The sequence below is a fragment of the Choristoneura fumiferana genome, chromosome 28, assembly GCF_025370935.1.
Source record: "Choristoneura fumiferana chromosome 28, NRCan_CFum_1, whole genome shotgun sequence".
NCBI lineage: Eukaryota > Metazoa > Arthropoda > Insecta > Lepidoptera > Tortricidae > Choristoneura > Choristoneura fumiferana.
The window spans coordinates 5,277,716-5,299,141 of NC_133499.1; the positions used below are offsets into that span (position 1 = coordinate 5,277,716).

The 21,426-nt window shown below is 36.1% G+C and overlaps 1 protein-coding gene across 4 annotated transcripts in view; it reads right to left on the reverse strand.

Moving 5' to 3' along the window:
* The window catches only part of plx (PTB_TBC1D1_like and TBC domain-containing protein plx), a 79,417-nt gene that overhangs the window by 43,532 nt on the left and 14,459 nt on the right, over positions 1-21,426 (reverse strand). The window contains exon 1 of one of the 4 annotated variants that reach the window (XM_074109295.1): positions 14,872-14,932. The exons of 1 other annotated variant lie outside the window; for it this stretch is intronic. Coding sequence is in view for 1 of the 3 variants with exons in the window: in XM_074109293.1 (XP_073965394.1) it covers positions 882-950 (69 nt within the window). In the remaining 2 variants the exon portion in view is untranslated. Of the gene's footprint in view, positions 1-881; positions 956-9,906; positions 10,210-14,871; positions 14,933-21,426 lie in introns of those variants that run through there. 2 more of the 4 variants (XM_074109294.1, XM_074109293.1) reach the window with 2 other exon arrangements.

Below are 21,426 nucleotides of genomic sequence, written 5' to 3' on the forward strand. Positions count from 1 at the left end.
TGGACACTTCGAACACCTACTAAAATAAATTAAAGTATGTGAAAACAATGCATTTTATTTATTTTAGACATAATGTTTCATGGACACATTCACTTCTTAAGAAGTACACAATCGATATCTAAATAGAAATAGTGTAAGTTTTTTTTTTTTTTTTCAAAACAACCGGGTTCGATACCCGAGCTGAGTGCAGGTTTTTTTTAAATGCATGAATGCAGTTTTTCTTGTTATTAAAATCGATGTCATGGTTCCTATTTCGTATGTCGTATAGTTTCAGACTTTCCCATACTGACCGATATAAATGGGCCATCCTGTATACTTCCAAATAAAAGTAGTGCGTTAAGGCGGGGTGTTCTCTATTTAAATTAACAATGGAAGAATTCGAAAATGCTAATTTTGTTTTTTTTTTATCATGACTAAAAGTCATATTGTATTAAAATTAGAAAAAGATAAAGAAGCGTAATATTATTACAGTAAGGTTTATTTTGTACTGATGGTTATCCTTTACATAACTTTTTACGGTAACTGAAAAGTTTTGCAAGTTGATAACAGAACAGAACCGCACTTATCACGATCGCGTGTCATAATAAATACCCGAAGCATGCTTCTAAAATCCGAAGGTTTTTAAGAGCTCACGGAGTGTACCCTATGTCACTCTGACTATTATGACGAATCTAATGATACCTCATATGTTGACCAGCCATATAGGCTACAGAAAAAAACAATGAAATAGACATACTACGCAAGAAAAACATAACCCTCCTTCTGTCGGGTAAAAACACTTACAGGAGTATTCAGTCAAAACCCAACCGTCTACAAAATATTCGGAGCTTCTTGTATGACACGGTGTAGATATTATATAAAATCGCGACACAACATATTACCATATGTTTTATTTTGATCGCCGATGTGTCAGAGTGAGAGCCGAATAACGGCCTCTCTCTCGTGTTCATGGTGTCTGTGGAGAAAGAAAAAGTTAACTAAAAAAGATGGGACACGAAATACAAATACACAGATAGACACACAAAGATAATAAAAAACAAAAACAACAAATAAATAAACATATAAATAAAAAGCTGGGTTCTGCCTTTTCGTAGGATTATTGTTTCCCAAACGTTGCCAACTGTTTCATTTTCCCAACTCTTAATTTTCTCCGAAATCAAAATTTTTTCTCAATGTATTTTCTTCTTCTATCTTTTTCTTTATACAGGGTGGAACCTAACGATGATCCTTTACTTAAACAGGTGGGAGGATTGTCTAAACTGAACCACTTTCTCAGAGGAACATAGGTCGAAAAACGATTTTTTTTTCGCCTTTCCATAGTAAATCGGTCAGCTAACCAATACATTTTGTATGGGAATCTAAATTTTTTTTTTGTTTTTCGATCTATTATAACCCCCATGATCAAATTATTATAAAGAATGTAGACAAAAACATTTTTTTTATAAAAATCTTAACTTTGGTGTTAACCACTCTATATAGATTACTAATCTCTCGCTATCCTACGCTCTCTTGATGAGTACTGAGGCTGACCGAAGTAATTTGACAAATACGAACGTTTTCGAGGAAATAAGATTCGAAAGGATTATTCATTATGTCTACAGTGTGCTACCGGCAGCCAAACTTTTTTTAAGGGAGGTTAAAGTAACGTATTTCTGTAAATTAAACACGACTAAAAATAATTAAACGATTAAATTAATTAATAAACTAAAATTATGTTTCTAACAAAATTATTGGCAGCAATGTACAGCAAAGTAAATTGAAAAGTACGTGTAAATGACAGCCGACAGATAATTTGGCGTTTACTTGTCAATTTACTTTGCTGGCAATTATAATTTTGTTAGAAAGTAACAAAGTCTGAATTTTAGTTTATTGATTACATTAATTTCGTGTTTAAATTACAGAAATACGTTAAAAAAAAAACCTGGCTGCCGGCAACACACTGTACTCGTATACTCATTATTAGAGACTTGACTTTCATACGTTTCAAGTGAATATTTACGAATTTCTGCGTTGATTTTAACCACTTGGTGGAAGTTGATGTAAATTTAAATAATTATTAAACCAGTTGTTAACGCTAATACATATTTTAACGTGTTGACATTATCATGGGCCACTGGGTTGTCAGTAATGATAATTTGACATGTTTATGTAAACCATATGTCGAATGAGATTAGAGCGACGTGATATTATGATAATTATTTTCATGTTTCTGTCAAACTGTTGGCGTTCTCCAGAATGAACCGCAATCCTGTTACCGTAACTGACATTGGCCCAAACCTTAGGCCGCCATTAAGGGGAATAATAATAATAATGATTAAATAAATCCTTACCCACATTCATTTTGTACTAATATTTTTAATACGAAAGTAACTCTAAAGTAAGTAAGTATCATAGGGTCGCGGGTGAGCAAAGAAATTCTTTTAGTTAATTGAAAGTAACTTGTCTATTTGTCTGTATATCTATCGTCTGTCTGTTACCTCTTCACACTTAAACGCTGAAGAGATTTGAAAGAAAGAATAAATGATTATGATTATGTTATAATTTAAATGAGATTTTTCCCTAATCACATCTTATGAGCTTTGCGGTGAAGGAAAACATCGTGAGGAAACCTGCACAAACCTGCGAAGCAATGCAATGGTGCGTGTGAAGTTCCCAATCCGCACTGGGCCCGCGTGGGAACTACAGCCCAAGCCCTCTTGTTCTGAGCGGAGGCCTGTGCCCAGCAGTGAGACGTATATAGGCTGGGATGATGATGATGACATCTTATGAATTTGATGCTGTTGGTACTGATGGAACCAAATAAATCTTTATTTCTTTCTTTCTTTCCTTTCAAACGCATGAATCGATTTTGTTACCGTTTGTTGTGGTTCTTAGCTATGTTTCATTATAAACGGTTCAGTCATTTTCAGATTAAACTTTGAAATAACAATGTCGGGGGTTTTTTAAAAGTTTAAGTTTTCCGTGCCCCCAAATTAAATCAACTGTTCATCATCATCATATCAGCCGTAGCCGTAGGACGTCCACTGTTGGACATAGACCTCCCCCATGGACCTCCACTTGCCTCGGTTGGAAGCGGCTTGCATCCACCGTGAACCCGCGACTTTAACCAAGTCATCCGTCCATTTCGTTCTACGCTGCGCTTGCCGCGGTCTCCACTCAAGATCAAGAACCTTTCGACCCCAACGGCCATCTTTTCTCCGTACTATATGGCCTGCCCATTGCCACTTCAACGAGCATTCGCTTCGCTTAGCTGTGTCGGTGATCGTTCTACGTATCTCCTCATTTCTGCGGGGCTACTACGAAATTCGAAAATCGAAGTTCGTGTAGTTCTGTTCCTGACGCTTATGCTATTTAATACGAGAGTGACACGGACGGTATGATACGAACTTCGATTTTCGAATTTCAGAGTAGACCCTCTGATTCGATCCCATAGAGAAACCCCTAGCATAGCTCCATAGCTCGCTGAGCAACTCTGAGCCTATTTATAAGGCCTATCCAACCACGTACTTATGCACACACTTATGTACGATTGTTATATACAGGGAACAAAGTGATTTATCATAGTTATTATCCTCCTAATGCCCAGAGTCTTTTATAAAGGACTTACTGTAATTTGAACATCAAACTCTATCATAAATTACATAAAGTTTGATGTTCATATATCAAAAATTTGACTTGGGCGTTAGGACTTGGAGGAATAGAAATACTACAGTGTTTATTTCCTTAGAAAGCGTGTATTTTTGATACTAAGTACCTCAAACTTTAAGGGCCTGTTTCACCACTTGTCGACTAACTTTAAGTGACGGATATCAGTGATACCGTCCCTGTTTGTTTTATCCGAATAAACAAAGACGGCACTACTTTTATCTGACACTTAAAGTTAGTTGACAAGTGGTGAAACAGGCCCTAAGGGTAGTTAGTATAGGCTCTAATTATCACATTTAATTATGTTTCAGTAAAAAAAAATGACTTACTATTTGCCTTATAAAATTAATTAGCACGCAATGTATCGTGATACTACTTTGTTTTTGTTCAAAACGTCGCACTTGTTGACGTGACAGCTGTCACAGAACGCTTCTCTCTCGTATCAAATTGTTGTACGCATTACATTGCTGCTCGAAAATATTTCAAAATTAATTACGCTCTGGTAGATAATTCTAAATTAAAAGTTTGCTTTGATATCGGTTCACAGCACTTAAATCGTCGTCTAGTTACAGTTTGAGGTAGTATCAAAAATACACGCTGTATAATCAATAGCACCATTTTTAGGGTTCCGGAGCCAAAATGGCAAAAACGGAACCCTTATAGTTTCGCCATGTCTGTCTGTCTGTCTGTCCGTCCGCGGCTTTGCTCAGGGACTATCAATGCTAGAAAGCTGTAATTTTGCACCGATATATATGTAAACTATGCCAACAAAATGGTACAATAAAAAAATCTAAAAAAAGTTACAGACGTAAAGTGGGGGTGAATAAATATTTGACGACCGGATGGCCAAGTGGTTAGAAAAACTGACTACGAAGCTTGAAGTCTCGGGTTCGATTCCCGGCCGGGGCTGATATTTGTATGAATAATACGAATGTTTGTTCTCGGGTCTTGGTGTTTAATATGTATTTAAGTATGTTTTCATCTATATGTTTATCCGTTGCCTAGTATCCATAGTACAAGCTTTGCTTAGTTTGGGGCTAGGTCAATTGGTGTCAGGTGTCCCATGATATTTATGATTTTATGATCTGATAGGACTCTATTTCTAAGGCCGGTAGGACTTGTTAGTTATTTTTGCATGCTCTGCTCTGGCAGATATTGAGGTGCCTGTACGTGCGAAAGTTTGTGAAAGAAGGTATATATTTTAAGTGTGTGTGTGTGTGTTTGTAACCCAGTAGAAACTAATGCATAATGTTGTAAGGGCAAGACCTTACCTGTCACGCCTTTCCACATAACCAGCATAAATTAATAGATTTGACCGGAATATTAACTACGTAGTTTACCTTGGCTAGTATGATATAACAAGTGAACGACCGTACTGGTAGTCTTAGTAATATGTATTTGAGGATGAAATTCTTTATATTTATTAACCCTCGACGCAAAAAGAGGGGTGTTATAAGTTAGACCGCTATGTGTGTCTGGCTGTCAGTGTGTGGCACCGTAGCTCTTAAGCGGGTAGACCGATTTGAATACGGTTTTTTTTATTTGAAAGCACGTTTTCTAATCCGATAGGCAGTTTTTGAGATATTGAACTTTGAAGTGAGAAAGTCGGGGGTTTTCCAACTTTCTGTTGGTTAGGTCAGTTATCTCGGAAAATTTCATAGTTCCCGGGCAACAGCTACTTTATAATATTGTAAGGGTTATTGTCATCATCATCATCAGCCGGAACACGTCCACTGCTGAACGAAGGCCTCGCCCTTAGAACGCCACAATGGACGACAACTCGCCACTTGCATCCACCGGTTGCCGCTCTCGCGTCGCGTCGCGTCGTCAGATTATTTTAGGCTGCATTTCCACTGGAGATGTGCGAGAATGTGTTTTTCGTGAACCAATAGGAACGCTTTATTTACCTCGCTTCGCACCGCTCAGCTGTTTCCACCAGTGCTGTGCGAGGATAGATAAATGAAGTGTTTCTATTGGTTCATGATAACCTGACCAACAAAAAGTTGGAAAACCCCCGACTTTGTCACTCTTAAAAACGGCTGAACCGATTTTGATGTAACATGTCTAAGAACCATCGCTAGCAAACCTGCTTTCAAATAAAAAACTGCATTCAAATTGGTCAACCCGTTTAAGAGCTACGGTGCCACAGACAGACAGACACACATAGCGGTCAAACTTATAACACCCCTTTTTTGCGTCAGGGGTTAAAAATAGTTTCATACAACACTAACTATTTAGCCAAAATGACAAATGTTTTGACCTTCGGGAACCCAATAACCTACGAGTGGGTATAATCTTGGCAATAGTCCAAAAAACTATTACAGAAAGCCAAAGGTCTTACCACAAAAATCCAAAAAAATAAACGATGGATATTATTGATGAAAGACTCCTTCTTAGAAAAACTCGTCTCTTTTTTAAACGCCTCGGAATTAGTCTGGTCGTTTAACCATTAAGGGGCTGTTTCACCATCCATTGATTAGTGTTAACTGACGGTTAAATGTGATGCCGTCTCCGTCTATTCGAACAAAACAAATAGAGATGGCATCACATTTAACCGTCAGTTCACCCTAGATTCTTAGTCTTGTGTCACACGACTAAAACTTGCTAAACTGACGACTATATTGCATTTCAATAATTCATGAAAAGTGCAAAGAAATCGCCTTAATACCCGGCCACAGTACCTTTTAGTATCAATAAAAACTTAGATTGTATTGTATTGTATAATAAATCTAATTTCAGAAACTCAGCGCTGGGGTGTTTTTAACGGTTTACCTACTAATGGTTCGGCGAAAATTATTTAGCAAATTATTAACTCCCAAACTATTTTTCCCATATTTTTATTTAGGCGAAATGTTATTTCCCAACTCAACATTTCGCACTGATATCATTTACCAACTAATCATTTGATAAATTATTATTATGCAAATTATTACCTGGGATTTTTTAAGATGTCATTTATGTTTTGCTCAAATGTATTGATTGGCATACCTTAACTTAGCAACATATTGAATGGCATACAACCTACTTTCCTAGTGGCAGTTATCCTGGCTGCTATAAAAAAAAACCTAACATCCAACATGAACCTAAACTATCCAAGTCGCTTCTGCTCCGAGCCGTCTCGCTCGCTCGCACAAATTTTGAAGTAAAACTTTGCAATAAATAAAAATTGGCCAAATGTTATTTGACAATTTTTTATTCGCCTAAGCCAATCATTTGCTACATAATTATTTGCCACATAAAAGTGTGATGAAATAAAATTTTGCGAAATAAGAAAAATGCGGAGTAAAATACCAAAATTGTTTGCCAAATGAAACTTTGGCAAAAGATTGGTTGCTAAGTGAAATTTGGCGAAACATATTTCGCCGAAAAGGCAGTAAAGTTATCAGCAACTGAAGTTTTTGCCATAACCATATTGTTGTCTTGTGTTGTGAATAAATGTATTTTCTTTCTTTCTTTCTTTTCTTTAATTTATTTATTGAATAGATCGAAGTATTTTTGTGTATTTTATTATTAACAATACTTGATTTAATTCCAAAAGACTGTTTATCTAATTAAAAAACAGTAATTTTTTTATAATTTTAATGTAAGTACCTAAATAAAAATCGCTAATCAAATCGAGCATAAAATATAGATTTTTACAATGTCAAATTTTCTACATTTACAATGTCAATATAACACCCTCTCTTTGCGTCGGGTCGGGTGTTAAAAAAGCGGCCAAGTGCGAGTCGGACTCGCCCATGAAGGGTTCCGTAGCAGCAAGTAACATAATATAAAAGTGTCCTTTACTTTACGATTTATGACGTATTAAAAAAACTACTTACTAGATCTCGTTGTTCAGTTCAAACCAATTTTCGGTGAAAATGTAAATGTACATCATATATTTAACTTAGTTTTATCATTCTCTTATTTTAGGAGTAACAGGGCACACATTTTACCACTTTGGAAGTGTCTCTCGCGCAAACAGTTTAAAAAAAAAAAATTAGAAACCTCAATATCATTTTTGAAGACCTATACATAGATACCCTACACGTATGGGTTTGATGAAAAAAAAATTTTGAGTTTCAGTTCTAAGTATGGGGAACCCCCAAAATTTAAAGTTTTTTTTTTATTTATTTTTGTGTGAAAATCTTAATGCGGTTCACAGAATACATCTACTTACCAAGTTTCAACAGTATAGTTCTTAGTTTTGGAAAAAAGTGGCTGTGACATACGGACGGACAGACATGACGAATCCATAAGGGTTCCATTTTTGCCATTTGGCTACGGAACCCTGAAACACATTCCTTGCAACACATTCTCGCACATCTCTGGTGGAGACACAGCCTATATTCCCAATTGTTCAACAGCTACTGGCATATCAAGACAAACTAAAGAAAATAATCCTTAAAATAACCACACACTTTGGACTCTGGATTCGTATTGTCATATTTTTGATATTTTGAACAAAAGAACAAAAAAAAGTTTACCAAAATTAGTTTGGCTCACAATTTCTTTTCAAAAAAAAAAACTGGTCAAGCATGTGAATCGGACACTGGCCCAAGATAGGGCTCCGTAGCCATTATTGTACAGTACGTAAGTACGGTTTAATATTCCAAGTAGGTATGTTCCATTAGGCTTCTATTTACTCTTAAACTACTAATAATTCCCAAGAAAACTTAACCGTTATAGTTTTCCTTGGAAGTTTGATATACTTACTACCATCCTGAATTTTTTCAATTTTTTCCACCCACAAGTGTAGATTTTAAAGGGGCGAGGGGCGCTAGATTTTAATGAAAATTTGCACTTTAAAGTTCAATATTTTGCAAACAAATCACTGAATCGAATCGAAGATTGGATGAGAAAAAAAAAACACCCCCAGTTCGTTTATGGGAAGTACTCTAAAAAAATTTTTTTTCGAATATTTTATTGTACCATTTTGTCGGCATAGTTTGCATATATATTCGTGCAAAATTACAGCTTTCTAGCATTGATAGTCCCTGAGCAAAGCCGCGGACGGACAGACAGACAGACATGACGAAACTATAAGGGTTCCGTTTTGCCATTTTGGCTCCGGAACCCTAAAAAACCGCATTCAAATCGGTCCACCCGTTTAAGAGCTACGGTGCCACAGACAGACACACACACAGACATACAGACACACATAGCGGTCAAACTTATAACACCCCTCTTTTTGCGTCGGGGGTTCAAAATAAACGAATTATAGCATGGATAGGTAAAAACAAAAATCTGTAGAAGTTGACATTGTACGTTATTCAAAACGAAGGTTAAACCAATCATCGTATATTATAGTTCTTTTACAAATAAACATTAGGAATAATCATAATAAATACACCTATTATATTTGCTGATGGATAAAATCAGTGCCATTTTTTGCAAGCTTATTATTTCTACTTGATATAATATATCTTAGGTGTTATGTTTAGTTTAAGCGAATGTTTTAAAGGTAATGATTTGATTGTATGTTTTGTGCGTGTACAAGATTCATACTGCAAAGAATATAATGGAACACTTGACACCAATTGACCTAGTCCCAAGCTAAGCAAAGCTTGTACTATGGATACTAGGCAACGGATAAACATACTTATATAGATAAATACATACTTAAATACATATTAAACATACAAGACCCGAGCTGGAAATCGTACTCGGGACCTCAAGCTTCGTAGTCAGGCTCTCTAACCACTTGGCCATCCGATCGTCTAAAGTTGGGGGTTGTGACAGTTTTAACTCAATGAGGGCTATCGCGTATGAATTCGCCACTAGAGGCGCTAGTGTAGCGTGAGGTCTCCGAAATGTCAAATGTCATAGTTTTTGGGTGAGCTACGCGGGTTTTTTTTATAATTAGAATAATTTTGTGAAGATTTTGCAATATCTGAAATTAATTATGGCAAATATGCGTTCCGGGGCAATGAATGTCTGTGTTTTGAGACAGTTTTGTCTTTGGGAAACCTTAGTCCTCCCTTTTTTCCGAACAAAACGGGGACTATGCAACACTGTGGCATGCTCGATATTTTTATGGTACGGTTTTAAGGTGTATTAAATATGATTTTAATCTAAACTTTGTTTTCACGCCCGTAATAACAGACTTTGAAAGCCATACTTAAAAACCTCACGTAACAGTGCGCCATTTGGTGAGACAAAAAACGATAGCCCTCATTCCTTCATGCTTCATCTAAGCATACTAATAATAAAAGTTGATTGGCCCATATACTTAATAGTGTACGTCTACGTAGGCAAAGGAAAATAGCCAAATATACTTACACGTTAGTTTATATGCTGCGCTTATAATATTCGTCGCATCTACCACAAGAAAATCACATTAAAAATTAATTAGTTCAACTTCACAGTTCGTAGATTACACGCATTAAAAGGAATTTGTTTTCTTATCAAAACTTTGTAAACGACTTATTTTTAACACAAGTATCCGAACATACAGACAACGTAGGTATTAAAAAAGTATTTACGCGCCAAAACTTGGCATCACTTTGTTTTGTTTTTAAACGCGAAAACGATGGCGTCAAGCCATCCAGCTTAGTTTTGCACTTATTTAACACTAAATCCACATTTATCAGAACACGCGTGAAATATTCGACCTAAGTTTTTTTTATTATCACAAAAAGGCGTAATTTATTGTGCCACTGCGTGAATTTTTTTACGCAGAATTTAATTTACTCTTCGACCACTTTGTTTCTAGTAAAGTCTCTCATTCAGGCTGTTTAATATGTGGAAGTATATCAAGTCCAGTTCACAGGCCATCAAAATTAAAAAAACACCGATCCAGAATTCGAAATTTGAAATCTGCGACACTGTTCTGTAGACAGCCGCCTGGCGGTAGAGCGGAGTGCATACTAAATCCAACATGGCTTCTTGGCAATTTGCCAGACAGCTGATATACAACAGCTCAATTAATTTGAATCCGAATAGAAATTGTTTATGGAGTGTTTTGTGGAGAAATTATGGCGTGGGTTGAGTGACTAAAACACTTCGATTTATTGGAAAAGTCACTGGATCTGAATTATAAAGCTTTTATTTCAGTATTACTGAGTTAGGCTGTCTTTGTTTCGTTTTAATGTTTTGTTAAAACAATAAAAAGGATTCACTGCTATTGGCCCATAGGTAGGTGTTCAAATAACAAGCAAAAAAAATTTGCGTCACTTTTCAATTTTATGTTCGAAAGTCCAAATTCAGTTATTCCGTTTCACTTCCTACACAATTCTTAAAACACTGTTTCCTGTTCTTATAATATTTTTTTTGAAATATTTTATTAGATTTTTTTCGTTTAACTTGTAACACTACGCCACAGTCCGTTAAAACAATTAAAAAAAATGCAATTTAGTTTTAATTTCAACCATACAAAGTGTCACCGGTAACACTGGCCACTTTGGACTAATCAAAAGAGGTCGACGAATTCTAATTTTGAAATGGCCATGATTTTAAGACGTCGGTTGTCAATGGTAATGAATATTCAAAGGTTATTGTTTATTTTTTTAATGTCAATGTCAAAGTGACAAGCAGTGGAATTATTTATAAGTAGATACATGTTTGATAAATCTAGACTTTTAAAGGGCGATTTGCTGGTTAAGTAAGGTTGCAGCTTCCTTCTTAACTGAATGAAGTTCAATTAAGATCTTTGTCACACTGTACAATATTTTTGGAAGACCTACATATCTAACGAAACCGTACACTATGTTTTCAGTTGAGACGAAAAAAAACACCTCACTTTACGTGTATAACACGACCAAGCTAAGTTGGCACTTAACAAGAACAGTTCAAAATTTAAAATTCAACAAATAGGAGACGAAAATTTTAGCATTAGCAGCTCTCATTCTTTGTCGCCGATACACGTCTTACGAATTTTCGTCTCCTGTTTGTTGAATTTTAACTTTTTAAATAAATTTTTGTTTGTCGTGTATAACTATAAGTTACCATCAGCAAAATAAATGGTCTATCAATTTTTAAAAAAGTTCTTATCAAATTAATATGTCGCTAAAGTCGAACTTGTTTTATGACATGCAAACGATTATCAACTTTAGGGTGGTAGACCACATATTTGGCTGATGGTACCTACCACATTTTTTTTTATTATTTTTTGTTTAACACTGTCTGCGTGGTTCACATACATGGTAAAAATCCTGTACGATCATTTATCCCACAATAAAGCTACAAAATTTTAATGCGATACAAGAAAAAAAATCGAAAAAAAGTATAGAAATTGAGTCACAAGAAGACTATATACAAAAGTTTTTTTTTTTTATTTCAGTTGACTAGACGAACAGACGGACTTGATGAAACTATAAAAGTTCCTTTTAAGACTACGGAATCCTAATAACCTAACCAAAAAAAATTGGGACACCCCCGACATTGTCACTTCAAAGTTTAATCTCTCAAAAACGGCTGACCCGATTTTGATAAAACATGTCTAAGAACCATCGCTAGAAACCCCGCTTTCAAATAAAAAAACGCATTCATATCGGTTTACACGTTTACGAGCTACGGTGCCACACACAGACACATAGACATACAGACACACATAGCGGTCAAACTTATAATACCCGCATTTTGCGTCGGGTGTCAAAAATATGTGGCTGGTTAAGACACACCCATTGCCTTCTTAAATTAAAAAAAAAACCTCCAACGACGTGAAAATATTTTTAATAGATAATCGTCAACGTAAACAATGCATAGTGGCTTGTCTACAGAATATAAAGATGCAACGAATTCACTTTAAAATAATAAAACGCTTGCGACAGGATCTGGTACGTGCACGCCCGTTTGTCAAGAAGTGTGACAGATAATCGATCCAATTTTATAGTACCACATGTTAGTTAAATATCCATACTAATATTATAAATGCGAAAGTGTGTGTGTTTGTATGTTTGTCCGTTTTTCACTTCACGGGATCCACGTGATTTTTGGCATAGAGATAGTTTATGGGCCAGAGAGTGACATAGGCTACTTTTTATCCCGAAAAATGCACAGTTCCTGAGGCAAGAGCGCGCGATAACCGAATTCCACGCGGGCGAAGCCGCGGGAAAAAGCTAGTACTATATGTTTAATTTAATAAAATATTTATTTAGTATTCATTTACCTATCTGACAAAAACATACCTTATAACCTAACCTAACCAACTTCGAAAAGAACTTCCGTGAAGTTCAAATTGCAATATCCCCAAAAACTTAACCAATTTTAATGAGACCTTACTATGAGATATAGCTAATGACTACTGCAAGGAAACTCGTTAAAATATTGCATCGAAATCGGTCCATCCGTTTGAGAGTTTCGATGCCACAGACAGACGGGCAGACATTGGTATCAAACTTATAACACTCCTCTTTTTGCATCGGTGGTTAAAAAGTCATTTTCGATCTGCAAAGCGTTTTGATTTGAATTTGACAATGTAAAGATCAAGGTAGTCATTTTACATACAAACGAATTTATTCAGTGAATAAATAGTAATATGTTTACGGAAGCTTTTACGGAAGAGTTTTAGTTTTCAATGATGACTCCATTGTGTTGATAAAATTATCTCATTATCGAAAAACAAATAAAATTTTGACAACGAAGGCACCCATAATGAAGTGTTCTGTAATGAAATAAATTTCTCTTAAAAATTACATTTTTAATTGAAGTTTTTTGTTGACAAACCAGCATTATCATCCAACTTACAGATGTATACCAAATTTCAAGTGGATCAAAATGAACTTGTAAGATTTGACCCAACAACAACAAACGAACAGGACAAGTTAAATAAAAGCTTGTAAACCGATTTCGATGAAATATGTCTAAAAACCATCGCTAGAAAACGTGCTTTCAAATAAAAAAAAACGCATTCGAATCGGTCCACCCGTTTAAGAGCTACGGGGCCACAGACAGACACGCACACAGACACACAGACACACATAGAGGTCAAACTTATAACACCCCTCTTTTTGCGTCGGGGGTTAAGAATGTTTATTTGTCAGAAACAGCCGTCGCCTTTACCTACCAACCTTTAAACCGAACCTTCGGCCGAAACATGATTTCTTAACCGAAACGTACCGAAACCGAAACTTCGGTCAGACACCGCTACTGCACCCGTTGGGAACTTATGTTGTAGACGCTTTGTCTATAGCACAATAAGTAAAGCGTTTATTATGAACCGACTCCGCTGTTTTACTCTGTGACTTGAAGATAATCTGTCATAAGGATGACAATGACGGATGATAAACACACACACCTTAGGTGCAGATTATGCATAATAATAATAGAATTCTCAATAGAAAACAATAGTTTTTATTTAAAAAAACTAGCTTTTTGCTGACTAGATTTTTTGGTGGGCACGATTTTGTAGCTCTGATGATGAACTCCGATTGAGTTCGAAACGCGTAGACGCAGTGTGGTGATGGATGATACACACAGAAACGGTTGGGTTTGTGTGATGTATGAGTATCCTTACAGTGTGGTGGTCGAAGCATAAACACACTGTTGCATTATATATGGTAAAGTCGCGGGTGAGCAAATAACTGTTTAAAGTAGTTCATTTAAGTACCTCCGTAAAGTCCCTAACGCCTAATTCAATAAACTATCCCAAGTTATAAATTAGTGATTATATTTATGTGACTGATACATAATGAAAGGCATTAAAACGCGAGGAGGAGAAAGGCGTTAAAACGAGCGCTAGCGAGTTGAATAATAAATAATATCTTAAGAGTATTTAATGCCTAACTATGTACCTACAGTCACATACATAATTTTATCTACTTGTACCTACATGCATATCATAAGTTCTCTAAAATATGTAGGTACCTACCTGCATTTTCGAGTTAGTGGTTTTTGTTTGTACTTAGGCATAAAATCTCAGTTTCAATAAATGACTGACAGTGACAGTTATCGTTTTTTTTAATTCATGAACAATCTAGACTTGAGTCGATTTTTAGTTTTACATAAAATAAAAAATATAAAAAAACATACAGGAACTTTTTGGTTTGTGCCTGTTGACACCTGATTACCTTGGTCTTAGGTGAAATATTTACTTTATGCACTAGAGGATAAAAAGTAATTTATGTCACCTAGATCCAGCATAAATACCAACTTAACACAAGACACAACAGTAAAATTATTAAGTACGATAGTTAATTTCGCACAATTTTTTTAACATCAACTTGAAAAAACTTAGAGGTGCAATAGGTCCAACCACTAAGCCACCACGGCTTTTTTCATATATTTTTTTGATAATAATAAACATACCTCATGGACGCTATTCGCTCGGAACAAGTAGCAATGCAGCAGAGCCTCCTTCTCATTGAGGAGTATGTAGAACAGCTCCTCAGGTCGCCCTGGTACTTGACTGGCCCTGGCGAGGAAGTCACATCATCAGAACTTTACTAATACACTCATCCAAAGCGCCTAGGGATATTTAGGGTTCCATACTCAAAACACAATACAAGTAATAGGCAGTAGATTGACTCAGCGGTATTCTTGAAATTTATACCTACCTACGGCTGCGCGGAGCGCTAGGGTTGGCGTCTACAAAAAGTAAAACAGACGTGTGTAGATTTATTGTATGTGTGTTGTTTTTAAAACGAATGTTAATTGTATGATTATATATTTATAAAAAAAAAAAGTAAAATAATCATTATTGCCAAAAAAACCTAGCTCAGTACAACTCACAAAAAATAAAAAAAACATACAATAAAATTTAGAGTAAAACGAATTATTAAAAACTAAAAACACTAAGAATTTTAGGCAATGGGTCCCAATCTCAGCGTATGCTAGGCATGCCCAGCGCTGGTTTCAGATTGTCCCTAGAAGAGGGACATAATAAAATAAAAAATAAAAATGTGGTGGGTGCTGTGTTGCGTATTTGTGCATGCGCCTGAGTAGGTATATGCATGTGGGTGTCCGTGATCGCTGTGGGTGTGTGTGTGCGTGATTACTGCATTAATTAAATTATAATTTGGTAATAGACAAAAAAATGCATACTGCGATTGCGGCAAGTTCGAAATGACTTGTTATTGACTTTTATCACATAAAAAAAATATCATTCTTATGAAGAGTTAGTACCGAGCGCTATAGCCACGTTACTTCATCGAAACGGGGGTGAAGAATAGAGCGGGCGACGCGGCACAGCACTCGACCAGCGACCGGACTGCGCGTGGCACTGCGTAGTTTTGTCTTGCAATGAGGGCTATCGTTTTTTGTCTCACTAGATGGCGCACTGTTGCGTGAGGTTTTTAAGTATGGCTTTCAAAGTCTGTTATTACGGGCGTAAAGACAATGTTTAGATTAAAATCATATTTAATACACCTTAAAACCGTACCATAAAAATATCGAGCATGCCCCAGTGTTGCATAGTCCCCGTTTTGTTCGGAAAAAAAGGAGGAAAAAGGTTTCCGAAAGACAAAACTGTCTCAAAACACAGACATTCATTGCCCCGGAACGCATATTTGCTATAATTAAAATCAGATATTGCAAAATATTCACAAAATTATTCTAATTATAATTAAACCCGCGTAGCTCACCCAAAAACTATGAGATTTGACATTTCGGAGACCTCACGCTACACTAGCGCCTCTAGCGGCGAATTCATACGCGATAGCCCTCATTGGTTAGCTGCCGTGTAAATGACGCTTGGCTGTGTGCGTGTGTCGATTCGGACGCTAGTATGAACTCGATTTACTACCTTATACTTGTATTGTGCCCAAAAGGTAAAAACGTCCGTCCGTCCGTCTGTCACCAGGCTGTATCTCATGAACTGTGATAGCTCGACAGTTGAAATTTTCACAGATTATGTATTTCTGTTGCCGCTATAACAACAATTACTAAAAATATTTAAGGGGGGTTTTTTTGCTCGATATTAATAGGACGGCACAGGTAGATGCTTGAAATATTCATAGAATATTTAGCTGTATATTCACTTCAAAAATAAATAATTAAATTAAATTAAAATAAATATTTAAGGGGGGCTCCCATACATCACATCACACCATATGTCACAACTGAAGAGTGACAGTTAGTAGAGTAGGCAGCCCTATCACGCGTTTGTGTACCTACTGCTCCTTCTTACAAGCTTTTATTTAGTTTCACCTGTCCCGTTGTCTGTCTGTCTGTCTTGTCTTCAAATCTTGCAAGTATAATTTGACCGACTTCCACTAGTCAGATTGACTTCAAATTTGGAATACTTCTGTAAATCGCGTGACAACACAATAATCTAGTAGTGACATCCCGGTAGTCCAGCCAGGATCGTCTCCGCAGGACGGAACTCTTCAACGGTGAATAGCATCGACTTGAAATTTGGTATGCAAATGTAGTTTGGGTGACAATGCAAGTACAGTCAGCAAAAAAGGCTTTTATGAAAAATGTTTTTTTACCAAAAACTTTTTATAATGTAATGCAAGCGGCGTTGTTCAGCAGTGGACGTCTTCCGACTGATGATGATAATAATAATAATAAATAAATAATAAATTTCACGGGACAATTCACACCAATTGACCTAGTCCCAAAGTAAGCTTAGCAAAGCTTGTGTTATGGGTACTAAGCAACGGATAAATATAATTATATAGATATAGATACATACTTAAATACATATTAAACACCCAAGACCCGAGAACAAACATTCGTATTTTTCATACAAATATCTGCCCCGACACGGGAATCGAACCCGGGACCTCAAGCTTCGTAGTCAGGTTCTCTAACCACTAGGCCATCTGGTCGTCTTAATGATGATGTCAATAACCTCTTTATTGAACACCAACACATAGTATGCAGTACAGAAAACAATAGGCGACCCTATCGCTGCAGAGCGATCTCTTCCATGCAACCTTTACAAAAGAGAGAAGGAATACATTTTAGCAGGCGGTGCAATTTGCGGGATCGCTGTGGATGCGGAAAGCACAAGATCAGTCTGAGTGGAGAGCCTTGGGGGAGGCCTATGTCCAGCAGTGGACGATAAAAGTAATCATTACAATAGGCATAATAATTATTCAACATAAACATTATTAATTAATTACAACTGAGTCCAAACATCAAATTTGTCTAGAGATAATGAGTATCCCAAGAATTTGTTGTGTACGTGTGCAGGTGTGTGTGTGTGTGTGTGTGTGTGTGTTTGAGTGTTTGTTTTTGTGTGCATTTGTTTGTAACAGAATATCTACACCTAAGTAATTTTAAGTTAAATAACTTGGAGGAGCGTTGTACTCTGTACGATACCTATCATGTTTACTCAATAGCACCCCTCTTTTTGCGTCGGGGGTTGAAAAGAAGCACTAGCACAGTTTATTAATTAACTAAGTTTTTTGTTGTGTGTACTTTTTCAAACTTTCTAAATTGTGTGAATAAGTTAAGATGAGGCAATAAAGATATATATTTTTTAATTTACTGAATAAATTATTTTTCATTTTCATTTTCAGAATTCACGGTTTCAAAATAAGAAAGTTGGTGAAAATCGAGTTCTATATGGAGACACTACGTGACTCAAATAACCGACTTGGTATATACCACTCTCAAAACTTTTGTTGGTTAGGTTATCATTTTCAGAAGCTGGACGCGTCGAGCCGAGGACAGGGCGCAGCAGTGGACTGCTGTAGGCTGATGATGATGATGATGATGATGATGATGATGATGATGATGATGGTGAAGACGATTACGATCTCGATGATGGTGATGGTGATGATGATAGATAATGAATAAATCACGTACCTTATAATATCAACGAGCCTATGAACGATGACTGGCTCAAAGTTCTCATTGTATGCATTAAGGCAGCCTTCTTCAATAGTCACGCTTAGCTGCAACAATAAAATACATTTTTATTTATTTATTTCCACTTTGATTGATAGAGATCCCTTGAAGGGATAATAAGACCTTTGTATAAATATCTCAACGGTTATCAGTTGTTTGTTTATTTATTTTAGTATAATTAAGGATTTACATTCGCTTATATTTTCTTCAAAATGTTTTCATGCCTCACATAGTTTTTACCCATTCGTATAATCGTTTTAAATTTTACATTTGTAATAATTTCAAAACATATAAACGTTTGGTACAATTTGAAATGTATCTTTGTCGTAAGTTTTTGTGTTTTTGTACATATTAATATCAAAAATATTTAGCCAGCTGTGCGTTACCCTATGTACTTATAATAAAGTCTTTAAAATTAAATATTTTTATATCAAATGATAAACATACAAAATAACAATTAAACCAAACCTATGTAAATATATTTTGAGTGATATTTGAAAAGATATTGCAACAAATAACTCACGTTCAAGTCAATTTAGCTCGACATATTTCGGGCTATTTCGTAGCTCTTCATAGGAGCACAGGGACTATGTAAATATAATATTACAAGTATTGCTATGCTATGATGACAACAATATATATGAAACGAAAATTATATAGCGACTAAACATTATACGAAATATTTTTATACGCATCATCTATATATATAAAAGGCAAAAGTGATTGACTGATGTATCAACGCACAGCCCAAACCGCTGGTTCTAGGATTCAAATTTAGCACGTAGGTTCCTTTTAAGGTCTAGGGGTGCACTAAGAAAGGATTTTTCAAAATTCACCCTCAAAGGGGGTGAAATGTGGGTCCAAAGTTAGTATGGGGAAACAAGATTAGTAAGACTATTTTATTCGAAACTTCACAGGAGTATTCTTAACAACAAATAAGTAACACGTGTTTCAGGTTTTTGAGAGTTTAACCCCTGAAAGGGGTAATGTGGTGACAAAGTCAATCGAAAATCAATCGTTGATATTTCAACGCACAGCCCAAACCACTGGACCTAGAGACTTGAAATTTTGCACATAGATACCTTATACAATGTAGGCATCCCCACTAAGGAAGGATTTTTGGAAATTCTAACGGTAACGGGAAAAAAACGGGATTTATATATTCAGTTTAACTGAAATCTATGAACTATATTACTAGACTCTTCAAAATTTGGCATAGAAGTAGGTGATTATAATAGTAAAAAACAGTTTTAAGGAATTGGGAAATTCCCACGGGATAAGAAAAAACGGGATTTATATTCAGTTTAGCGGGATCGATTTTTTCATTTTACTGGTCCTAGAAAACTGATATTTGCATATAGGTTCCTTGAGGAGTATAGGAGACACTACAAAATGATTTCCCGAAAGTTCTGACGGGAACGGGAAAAATGGGATTTTTCGTTTTTACTGGTCGCAGAAGGCTGCAATTTGGCATGTAAGTTGCTTGAGAAGTGAAGAAAACCATTAAGAAATAATTTCCTGAAATTCCCACAGGAAAGGGAAAAAAACAGGATCTTTCATTTAATGGTCCTAGAAAGCTGAAATTCGGCATGTAGGTTGCTTGGGGATTGTAGAAGAGCGTTAAGAGAGGACTTTCCAAAATTCCAACGGGAACGGGAAAATACGGGATTTTTCGTTTTACTGATCGTAGAAAACTCAAATTTGGCATTTAGGTTCCTTGGGGAGGAGTGTAGGGAGCACTACAAAAGATTTCCCGAAATTCTGACGTTAACGGAAAAAACAGATTTATCGTTAGTATTATTGCAATTTTACATTAAACAGCATTAGTATTATTGTGGAACCATTAAGAGATAATTTGCCGAAATTCTCACGGGAAAGGGAAAAGATGGGACTTTTCGTTTTACTGGTAGAAAGCTGAAATTTGGCAATGTAGAGGAGCACTGAGAGAGGACTGTCCAAAATTCACACGAGAAACAGGGAAAACGGAATTTTTTCTTTTTACTGGTCGTAGATAGCTGAAACTTGGCAAGTGTGTCTGGGGAGTGTAGAAGAGCATTAACAGAGCATTTCTCGAAATTCTTATGGGAACGGGAAAAACAGGATTTTGCGTTTTACTGGTTGTAGAAAGCTAAAATACAAAATTCAAAAGTTTATACGCACGTACGCTGCAAAAAAGCTCTTTAACCGACTTCAAAAATGAGGAGGTTATGCATTCCGTTACATATATTTATTATGTTTGTTCACCGATTTCTCGCTCAATTGTGGACTGATTTTTTAAATAATTTTTATTCGAAATAATATCTACTCCTGCTGAGTAGTCCCATTGTCACCAAATCAGAAATCTGATGACGGAATCTCAGGGAAATCGAGGGCAACCCTCAATTTTGTAGGCACGCATTACGGTTTTGTATAATTATCTCGAGTTATTTAAGTATTTTGCGTCTGACAGACATCATCTCATGTTGATGAGCTGATGATGGAATGTTTAAACTCCTTAACGGTTAGGAGTTAGAGGAAGTTTCTTTCAACATCATAAGCACGTATAGGTAGACCTTTAGTTGTATTCTTTCTGGTTATTCAGGTGAGCTGATGATGGAAGGTATAACTCCTTAACGGTTAGGAGGACATATTAGTACCTACGCAACCAATCAACTTATACGTAAACATTTATCCATACCTGTAAAACAGTATACTGTGACAGGACAGGCTGACAGACCTGAATTGGCACACATGTAGATAAAGTATCATAGGAGTGCACAAAGTAAGGATTTTTCGAAATTCCACGGGAAAAGGAAATATTTAACTTTGTCTGCTTCTTGTTGTTTGGGGAATCTGAAAAAAACTGAGCAGATTTAAAAAAAAAACTATTAGTAAAAGCTTTTAAAAAATCGATACCCCAAAATAATAGAAGCCTGTTTCAATTCAATCGCGGACAGTGTGGTTTTCTCTTGAATTCACTTTATGCTACGGGAACAATCCTGCCGCGTAGGTACGAAGTCGGAGCAAAAGAAGCACGTGGGTTTTCTAAAATTACACCCCTGACTAAAGATGTGACAGGGGTTA